Source organism: Nilaparvata lugens, chromosome 1 (assembly GCF_014356525.2).
Source record: "Nilaparvata lugens isolate BPH chromosome 1, ASM1435652v1, whole genome shotgun sequence".
In the NCBI taxonomy this organism is placed as follows: Eukaryota; Metazoa; Arthropoda; class Insecta; order Hemiptera; family Delphacidae; genus Nilaparvata; species Nilaparvata lugens.
Window position 1 is genome coordinate 33,429,557 of NC_052504.1, and position 11,542 is coordinate 33,441,098.

At 32.2% G+C, this 11,542-nt stretch overlaps 1 protein-coding gene across 12 annotated transcripts in view; it reads right to left on the reverse strand.

Annotated features, from left to right (window-relative positions):
* LOC111053108 (protein argonaute-2) overlaps positions 1–11,542 on the reverse strand; it is a 65,934-nt gene that overhangs the window by 34,115 nt on the left and 20,277 nt on the right. For 4 of the 12 annotated variants that reach the window (XM_039426510.1, XM_039426506.1, XM_039426500.1 and 1 more), the window contains exons 2-3: positions 11,257–11,352; positions 251–301 (exon numbers count right to left, since the gene is read on the reverse strand). In XM_039426510.1, the coding sequence (XP_039282444.1) occupies positions 251–301; positions 11,257–11,350 (145 nt within the window). In that variant the 5' untranslated portion in view covers positions 11,351–11,352. Of the gene's footprint in view, positions 1–250; positions 302–4,156; positions 4,310–8,974; positions 9,112–11,256; positions 11,353–11,542 lie in introns of those variants that run through there. The other 8 variants (XM_039426565.1, XM_039426527.1, XM_039426534.1 and 5 more) reach the window with 4 other exon arrangements.

Here is an 11,542-nt window from a genome sequence, read left to right on the forward strand (position 1 = left end):
ACATAAAACGTCTTTTTCGGTAATTTTTTATGAAAGAAATCATAAATTTCCTCAAGTTCCCATAAATTCCCGGGAATTTTACATCACTAATAACAATGTAAATTACACCAAAAACATACAAAAATTAATTCTTACAATATAGAAATAGACTGAGACAATCAGAGGTAATTTTTTAACAACGTTTACAGATAAAAAGAGGGAGGGTAGATGATTGGATGCAGTGCATGCAGGTAAGTGAAGGTGTTCGTACCATCGTCAGGGGTGTCTGGCCTGTGTACATGTCCGTTCGACCAGGAGTGCTCTGGTTGGTGCCATAGAACACAATTGCAAGCCAAAGCCAACCAGTTAGAAGCAAAGCGTAACATATATTTACAATAAGGTGCAAACACAACAATTTCAACATTAACTAGAAAACTATGATTAATTTCACATCCAAGACAGAACAATTAAATTAAAAACATAAAAGAAAACATTGAGCTAGTTATAGAGAAGCCCGGGTGAAATAGCAATCAACAATTAAAATAAAATATTTTTCCTTCTGATGTTTTATAAAGTTTTGTTCTATTTTTTTCAATTGACTGATAAGGCGATTCACTGATCCATGGTCATGGTGAAGACACCCCCAAGTAAGAAGTTGAGCCTTCAGAGAATAATGTTATCAATAAAAATCTTTTTTTTTTTTTAAATGTGTTTTGTGTCATCTTGAAAAAATTATTTTAATTGTTCATGTAGCTTACTAAACGATAACCACAAAACAAAAAATGTAATGTGTGAAGGGTTACATAACAAAATATTCAAACATATACGCACAACTGGAATTTTTTGACACTTGAGGACAACTTTTTCTAAAGGTAATAGAAAGGGCTCTTCCTGAGCTACTCTTCACGTAACAGTGCGATTCTGAAGTAAATTCAGAATACTTTGTTTATCGATCGACTTTTGCGGTTTTGTTTTTCTATTTGTATTAGCTCATTTTTAAGAATACCCTGGATTTTAAAGTGAGACTGTCTTTTTGAAAAATTTTGAAAGATAGATTCTAAGCTCATTCAAAATTTATTTTTGCAGATCCTGTTAGGAAATAGATATGGTAGGAATAATGTATGAAAATAATTATGTGAATTATTCTATCATTCATTTAAATAATATCCTAATAATTATTGATTTTCATTAAACTTCTTTCAGGTTTTGGACTAGCTAATTCATTCACATTATTTAAGATATTATCAACTGTGGTTAATGATTGAGGGAAATAGGCTAGCTAGTTCTACTGTCTTAGAACAGGAAATGAGCCCGGGGCTTTCGATGGAAGATCCATTGCTCCAAGAGAATAATACAAAGAATCTTTATTTAGCTGGGGCCACAGTTCGAGTACAGGATATGAGTCTGGGTTTTTCTGGTTAAACTTCTATCTATCCCATTGTCCCAAGTGACAGCACAGAGATACTATATTTCGATTTAAAAATTAGAGTTAGATAATTTTGGATTAGCATAGTGCAAAATGTTTTGAATATTTTGTATAGAATAATACTTAAATATTTAGACTGAATAGGATATAGTTGCTGATCATTTATAAATGTGAACTTTATTTCGACAGACAAGGGGCCATATGAATAAAGTTGAGCATTTGCTTATACTTCTAAAATATGGAGCATTTGCTTCATTTTCTATGAATAATCGTAAGCTAAACCTTTTGCTCATGCTCATCAAAAAAATAGTTTGAGCATTTGCTCAAAAGTAAAAGCTTTTACTCAAAATTGTATGAATAAACTAGAGCATTTGCTCAACTTTTGAAGCAAATGCTTCAAAAAAGGTGAGTCCAGTCTAGAGCAGCTTATCACCTTTTGCTCATAGTAAAATGGCTCAACTAATCCGTATGAGGAAGAGGAAACTATACCAGATACGATCACAACCAATAGTTGAGAACTATAAAACTCTTATTAGATTCAACCATGATATATATCACCATTATCCTACAAAAGAATAAATACAAAAGATAGTCATCACAAAATAGGAGGTAGGCATTTAAGAAGATGAGAGTGTGGACGATTATAAGAAGGCTATTGATATTATAAGAATATGCTGAAGATTATTATAGAGATGACATTTTTTCACGCTATTATTTCAAAATTCTAATCTCAACTAACCTAAAACTCCATTCATACATAGAAAACAGAGCAGACGACGCAAACACAAGCGGTGCACCCTATTTGCATATTTAGCGCTTCCATGAGCTATAAAAACAAACTAAGGCTACAAAAGCGAATCAGCTGATGAAAAATCTCTAAAATACGTGAGCATTTGCTCCAAAGTTCAGGAGCATAAGGTAAGAGTATAAGGTAAAGCTTATTCATATAAAAATGAGCAAATGCTTTTGCTTCTACCTTTTGCTCATGAGCAAAACATTATGCTCCATGCTCTTGCTCATGAGCATTTGCTCTGGTTTTATTCATATGGGCCAAGAAAAGAGAGAGAATAACTTATTTGATATAATTAAATAATATTTAAATAAAAAAATCTTTAATATTTTTATCATCAATCAAACAAATTATCATACTATCCATACCATTTCAATTTATCCGGTTGTTAGATTTTAGTCCGTTGATACTAGACTGAGAGAATGTTTCTAACCGTTCCATAATGAAATAAAAACACAAACATATTGTCAAATAAAAATAAAACTGTAGAATTGAGTCCAAGATTCAATAATTAATTACATTTATTGAATATAATTGAGATAGCCTACATCTTTCTGTCCCCCTGGAGAAGTTGTGCTCATTCTACTTCCGGTCGGTCTCATACCTAGTAGTAGTACGTACCATATTAGATACAGTTTCAAGGTACATAGTAGACCTTCTGGAGAAAGGTGTGCGTGTACATGTCACAACACTAGGTGAGGAATGTCAACGAAAACTAATTGGGAGTTAAGTTGGAAGTACAAAAAAAATTATGATGATTTTGAATAACACAGTAAATTTCTAAGAAAATAATAGTTTTGTTTTTTGAGAAGGTGGTAAGCTAAACAATTAAATGCGTATTAACATTTTTCAAGTGATAGGAATAGGAGCATAAAAGCTATTAATTTTTTATTTCAAAGACTGAATTTGCTGCTAATAAATATAAATTACTGGAAAATTGTTACCTATTTACTTGTCAATTGTTTTGAAACCGACGATTGAGGACGCGAAGAGAAAGTTATAGTCAATTTATTGATACTCTTAAAAAAAGCTATTGTATGTGACAAACAAAAGTTGTACGGTATCTAAGCTAAAATAATTAATTGACTGAATTTCTCGCAAAAAAATAATTTCATAAATTTTATTAATTCTAATATAACGAATATTTTAAATGAATTTATTTTTTTTGTCTAATGCTGTTATTTACTTTTCTTGTTTTTTATTTTACATTTTAAAAGTATATTTTGTCATGTTAAACAATAAAATTAGACAAATGTAAGATCCATTAACCTAGTTCACAATCTACGCATTATTATGAGTTAAATGAGTTATTTTATTGATACGATCTACCCAAAAATAGTCTACGAGCAATACATTGGACTTTAATTTAATAGTCCTTATCAAAAACAAAATAAATTGAACAGAAAAAATTATACCATGATAAAATTTGTTCATAACAAAGGAATCTCCAAAACGCTACAGAACTTGTAAGCTTTATTCCGTCTAATTCGTAATGTAGGCCTAACTTGTTTTAAATAAAATATTGACCAGGTCACTGAATTATAATGATCATATATATCACAAACTAACCGATTCTACACAAAATAAAACGATGGTAATATTAATTATACTCAACATTTATTAACCTACAAAATAGGGAACAAATTCGCACCAATGGTAGTTCAGAATGAAAGGTCATTCAACTTTCAACACAAGGGAATAGCATAAGAAATAAAAGTTATAACATGCATACCGATAATTGCCAATAAAAACATGAATGAAAAATTAACGGAAACATTAAAAACTAAGTAAATAAATATTGTTTGACAAGATATGAATACAGTAAGCTTGACCTTCTAGTAAAATAGAGCTGTGCTCTAGCACTACACTATCGGTAAGATACGATAAACTACAACACAAAAAGGAAGATTTCGTAGCTTTAACAAAAATTCTTAGGTGTTATTTGAATCAATGGTACTTACGTTGCCCAACAGGATACATTTTTAAGTGAACTTAACTTATAAAACTATAAACTACAAAATAAACTGGGTCGCTCGAAGAGCGACGTCGTCGCTAGGGAGAAGGTTGAACAACATGGCGCCTACATTTGCTTTTGCTCCTTTGCAGTGACGTAAACCCAAGACCAATGCGATCGCAGTTACTTTTGTGTACCAACATAACATTTTCATCGTTTGTATGCAGCTAGAGATTTTATAATAACGTTGATTGAATAATGAGTAAAAATATATGTGGAATATAAAAAACTAATAGATTATATCAATTTATTAAAATCATATTTATGAATGTAAATCTTTGAGATATTGAAATCAAGAAGTCCGAGGATCGTTGTCCTTGAGCCGATAATAAAACTGCAGTGAGCTTGTCTGCTCAATGTGCTCATCTGCTGCTAAACTCATACTCAATACTGCTTGGTTCTTCGTCTTGATAGACAAGTAAGCTGTGGGCAAGTCTACTCTTTCCTAGTAAATGAAACACCCTAGTTTTTCTATTTATTGATCAGCTTCTTGTAAGAGAATGCAGAATCCAAGATAAATAATGGTTTTGGCAGAAATTGGCATCGCTACTAATTCAATATGTCAATACCTTTCACTGGTATTCTGAGAGGAAGTTCGGGTGGTATTACAAGTGGTATATCAAAGCAAGTAAAACTTCTGAATTTAAAACCCGTAAATCGTATAGTGATTAAATTTGATCCATTTACTCCTTCATGTTTGGAAACTAGGTAAGTCAACTCCATAGAATGTCTTGTTTATTCTTTGATTGCATGGCTTTCAAGCTTGACTATAAATGTGTCTTATAAATTCAAGTTAATGCGAATCATTTCATTATATAAAATTGTAACTGTAACTGTACCGGTGGGAATTATTTAATAAAGATTTGAGCTGTAAAATTTTGTTAATGCTATTATAATATTAAATTTATCATAGATATCGTTGGAACCGACAGTGACTAAATATCCAAAATGTCAGGTTAGATTCAAATATTTACTTATTCTTGATAATATTGATAACGTTCATTAGTTGTACCCCAGTTTTATTTTTGCCTGCAAACCGGTCACACATTTCTAATTTTATCAAACTATGAAGGATATACAAATTATGAATGTCTACAGGCTATCGTAAGACCGATCTCTGCACACTACACTGTATAATCTTCAAACAATTACACTATATTTAAATGTTGTCAACCACACCAATAATTATATTAAATATTTATAACAGGGAAAACAACTAGAGAATTTGTTAAAGAACTTGAAGATACCTTATGGAAGTATCCAAAGATTATAAAGTTGATAAGTTCTATCCAGAAATATTATTTGATAGCTTGCTAGCTGTTTACTAAGTTTTCAATATTCGCAGAATTTTCAAATTTGTAGTTAACTTACGTAATAATTATTAAAATAGATGATTGATTACATGACCAGTCATAGCGAAAACATATGTAGGCCTACTAAAATTTCTCTATTACGCTAAGATCAAAAATATAGGCCTAGCAGGAATAGGTCTACCTATAGTGAGGTCCATGTTATAATGACAGTGTTTGATTAGCAATGGTAATGCTATCTTTGTCTATCATTCAACATAGCGGATAGCGCTATGCTTATTTCTTTCTTGCTTTGCTCTGCTGCCAGATCGTCTTTCAACAATGTAGAATTAATAATTTAAAAAATTATGAAAATTCACCATGAAATAATTAAAAATAAAATTTATTGATTAATAAATTATAATTGATTATTTAAAACGAAAATGAACAGTTAATATTACATCAATAAACCTGTATCAGCTACCGTCCATAGAAGGCATTGACAAGACAGAGGATCGGCAACGTTGTTCTCCTATCTTCCTCCACTGCCATTATAACATGGACCTCACTATAGTGAAAATCTCTTACATAGAGAACTTGACTAGAACGAGACACAACGCTTTTGGTCTATTTTTACATTTATATTCGTAGTACGAAAAAACAAAATTCAACTTGACGTAGACTATTATATAGATATATTTTTTAAATAATCCTAACTAGCTTGTTAAGCCTATAACTGTATCAATTTATCATTTGTATTTAATATTACTTGGGGCTTGGTTGTTTGCTAATTTGTTACTTCAATTTTGACTAGCATACGAAGACCTATGAGCGATCAACTATTATAGTACCAACTATGATTTGTGAAAATGCACAAAGAAACGCTCACTTACGTTCATGCTCTACTGTTTGATGAGGGTTTTCGGTTCCCCATATAAGAACATTTTCTCAATTTTGTCATGGAACGTAGCCTCATAGCTATCAACGAGATTTGCCTAGAGTAGGTGAACGTTATTCATGCATTTTCACAAACCATGGTGTATGAACCCTACGTTTTTGTTGACCTCGTCCGAGCCTCAAGAAGAGGCCACAAAGAACACTCATAATACATCATAAACTCGATACGTAATTTGATATGAAATTAGTTTGTGTACAAATAAGTTGAATTAATTGTTTTAAATTGGGACATTTATTTTGAATCACTCTGTATTGATGATTTTAAATGTGTATTTCACATAACTTGGGGTTTGCTAATTTTTTACATAAATTTTGACTAATTACAAATATTTTTGAGTGGAATGTGAGCAATTAACTATCTAGTATCATGATGGCAAATCTTGTTGATAGCTATGACCCTCCTCAAGCTGCGCATCTGTGTGGCGGGTAGAGTCGTCGTGGCTAGAGCACATAATAACCTATAAATTCACTGATTCATTAAATTTTTATGTTGTATGAACTTTATGGCAGCAGATGAATAAAAGGTTTTGGCTACTATAAAGAATGTTTACGAACTCCGTACCAATACTCAAGGGCATTGCTCCTTGGTAACAAACATATATAAATATCATATTTTTGTAACAAATAAATATATATATATATATATATATATATATATATCATATTTTTTAAATTGTACGGAAGACTTCAGTTACTCTCACACAGCGGCCATTTTGCTTTTTTCACTTATTTTTTCCTATTTAATGGTTGAACATACAAAATTGAAACTTTGCACAATTATTTATAACAACTAGACAAAGCTACATAAAATTATGATAGTTTTTCAAATTCATAAAACAAAATGGTGGCCATTTTAAATGTTGTTTCTTAAATAACTCAGAAACGAATAACTAGGTAAAGATTTGTTAGCAATATGCTTTTTTATTTACATATTAGAAAGAAAATAAAAATCCGTTTCAGGGCATGTTATATGGAGCAGGTGGACGGCATTCCGAGCAAATTATTTGAAGTTTGGCTATGTTTTCCAACTTTTGTTAATTGTATTATTTTTCTTTCTATTTTTATTTTTTTCAGAATGTATTGAAGTTTCTGTATTAATGTAAATAAAACGCATATTGTTAACAAATCTTTACCTAATTTCCCTACTCAAGTGAAATAAATTAAGCCGGGTTTAGACGCTCAAGCCATTTGTGCAAACTGGCTTGCGCAAGCCTGTTTGCGCAGTTGAATTTGTGCGTGTGAACGGTGGCTTGAGGCTTGCGCAAGCCAAAAAATCTGGCTTGAGCAAATTCTGTTCTGACAGAAAATCGGCTTGCGGTTGGAGTATTGGAATGAGCGTTTAAACACTGCTCAAGACATTTGCGCAAACTGGCAGGCCAAAAGTACGTTTTCGCGCATGCGCACTCGGATCCTAACCACAACTGAATCTCTAGTTTGTCTGTCTCGTAATTTTTATTAATTATCACCTATTCAAGTTTTCATGCTAAATATATTAGTGTTTAGTTCTCAACTGTTTCATAATTAATAGTGTCTATAATATTAGTATATCATAATAATGAATAAATATGGTAGTGATTATGTTAGTGGTAAAAAATATAAATAGCTTCACAACAAATTCAGATGTACACCATCATAATACCAGACATAGAAATAATATCAGTGTTCAATATCATAGACTTTCTCTTTATAAGAAGAAGCCCAGTTATATTGGTGTGAAATTATTGAATAGGCTGCCAACTCATTTAAATCCTAGGACGCATTCCTTTAAAACAGACTTATATAGGTTCTTAGTTGATAAGAGTTACTATAGTATTGACGAATTTGTAAATGGAATGTAGTGTGTTTCAATGTTATTTATGTATGCCAATGTAATTTTAATGTATGATTTACATAATAACTTGCCGTGTGGATTATCTTTTATAAAGTTTTTGACTGTAAATCTTCCTGACGTTATTGAACTGTATGGAAATTTTCTGTATTATTGTTGAATAAAATGAATATTCAAAAAAATAAATAAATAAATAAATTAAAAAGATTTCCTGAGTGATTTAATAGAAGTTTATGAATCTATACCTTGTGTATGGCAAATTTAGTCCAAAGAATTCAGTGATCGCTAGGCTAAATCTCATGCTTATGATGCCCTAATAGGAAAAATGAGATCAGTTAACCAAGAAGCTGACAGGGAGACTGTGGAGTGATATATGGATACTATAAGTGATCTGGATAACAATCTGATATAGATCAAAACTGATTTGGATAGTTACTGCTTCCATAGATAAATGCTACTGATAGCAGTTTAGCTGGTTTTTAGGTTAGTATCAGTGAAATTCACAAGCCAAATTGCACAAACTGAACTGAGCGTGTGAACAGAAGAATTTTATTTCGCTCGTTTGCGCAAATTTGGCTTGCGCAAGCCAGTTTGCTCAACCCAGCTTTACAGTTATTCTAAACTTATGCCAACACAAAAAAGAGAGTTATATAACATTAATTATTGTTTGAAATAATCTAAAATAGCTTACATATGACATGCAGAGCAGACGGAGACTGTTGCATTGTTGTGGCAGACTTTAGCCACATGCCTTGGCATGCACTGCAACTAACCCCAAGTGGTCACCTATCACTACAGCTGCCACATCTCAGTTAATATTGATCCAATCTAAAAAAATCATGTACCAATCGATAGATAATTAAATTTAGTAAAAAAAGTTATTCTTGTAATTTTTTTGTAAAACCGACGGTTACTGAGTTATTAAAGAAAAAACATTTTTAAATGGCCGCCATTTTGTTTTATGAATTTGAAAAAAAAAATTTCACAATTTTTTTTAACCAATATTTAGAAGCAAATGAGTGAAAAAGGCAAAATGGCCGCTGTGTGAGTAACTGAAGACTTCCGGACAGTTTGAATATGATATTTAGATATGTTTGTTACCCAGGAACAATGCCCAAGAACATTGGTAGGGAGTTCGTAACACCCTGTATTGCTATTAGGATTCATTATATATATCATGAATCATCAAACTAATGAATTTATAGATTATGTGCTCTAGCCACGCGGCTCTACTAGCCGCGATGGCCCCCGCCGCGCAGCTCGAGTCGTTGCTAAGGAATTCAAGTTAACCAAAGTATGTAGCAATGTGTATTCATTTAAAAAAACTTATTTAAAATTTATCCACAAATAATTCTAATTTTCTTGAATCACTGCATTCCAGCCTGTTTCTGTGCACTGTAGCCTACTTGTGAAAGTACCAAGGAATTGAATAGTATATTTCGCACCTAGGGCCGAAAATGGGACTTTTCTGGCTCGAAATCGGTTTTCAAGTCCGAGGCCGTAGGCCGAGGACTAGAAAAGATTGAGAGCCGGAAAAACATTTTTGCCCATGGTGAGAACGTTATTTTTCGCCACACAGGAAAATAAACAATATATATATGAGAATAATTGTCTATTATAAGCACTTCCGAAAGCAAAAGTGGAAGGTCATAGCTCTAGCAAATCTGAGGTAATCTGAATATCAAGAAATTGTCCAAGTATTTTTATTTTTTATTCTGATTTGTCTAAATAACCTAAAAGATTATGTTCAATTATGTAAGAGGTTGAGTTTATACTTTTTATTCTTCCAAATGACAATAAGATGATATTATTATAAATGTTTTGATTATTGAATGATAAACACAAAGAATGAAAAGTTTTTGGTCAGCTGTTTTAGCACACTTGAAATTTGGCCAATCTGAATGTCAACGGAAGTTTAGGTTAGAAGTTCTATCCTACTCTGAAAATAAAATTATTTGAATAGTTTATAATATATATCTTATCTGTATTTTATTCATCCAAATAAAATGATAGTATATTATTACAAAAACTTTATTTAATTCTAGAAGCATAAACTGATTCCGTTTCATAAACTATTTTGTAAACTCGTTCACATCAAATCAGAATCAGCTGACTTCAAGGTTATTTTACAGCCCTAGGGCCGTAATAGTATATTTCGCACCTAGAGCAGAAAATGAGATTTTTCCAGCTCGAAATCGGTTTTCAAGTCCGAGGCCGTAGGCCGAGGACTAGAAAAGATTGAGAGCTGGAAAAACATTTTTGCCCGTGGTGCGAACGATATTTTTCGCCACAATACAGGTATTGCTGACAAAATAAATAAAGAATACAAAATAAAGAATACTCATTAAGCTATCGTACCTATCTCTTGATTTTAGTGGTAGAAGATTTGCAGTCAGGATTTCAGATTCTTTTAAAATTTCACTTGGAATACCACAGTCATCTTCAAGCATTTTTGAAAATTCGGAATGCACTAATCAACAATACATAATTGAATAAAACTGGTTGCGAAGCGAATTAGTTTGATTCGAAACTGGAACTGAAATCATGGCGACTTCAGCACTGATGATGAAAGTGGACACTCGCCCGATCTAGCGGATGACTTATTAACTACTTCCATGAGCGGCTGGAAAGAGACAACTTTCTGGGCTAGACCGGAAAAGAAACCCTTTTCTGACGTCGTCTGCAAACAAGGTCTTTCAAATCTACGTAGGGACTGGAAAACAGCTGCTTTCTGTGCAGTGTGGCGAAAAAATTTTACCGGCCTGGTCAGAAAACAATCACTTTCGGCCTCCATATGACACACGTAAACCAGCTCATTACATCCAAGTGGGGCGAAAAATAATATGTTTGTTAATTTTCAAGTAATAATTAAGATGTTAGGCATCAAAACTGTTAAAAAAGTATATTCATATCATTATATTCATATCATGCATGTAATTAATTTCAAGTTTCAAGAGTATCCTCTCTACCAACCTGAACACTGTCCACATCCATACGTTTTGCCAAGCATTGAAACTGTTTGAGGCTCCCTCCTTATGAGCTGCATATCTGGGCAAGGAACTTCCATTTCTGCAACAAATACCGTATTCAATTTATTTTTCATTATTTTTTTCACATAATAATGAGTAGGAATGACAGGTGACTTCATAATTGTTCTCAAAAATACACCAACTATTCTTGAACCTTAGGCTTGGCGTCTACGTGGCGAAAAATCTGTCGCGTTTTTTCTGTCCGTATAACATGGGCCTTAGATTTAAAA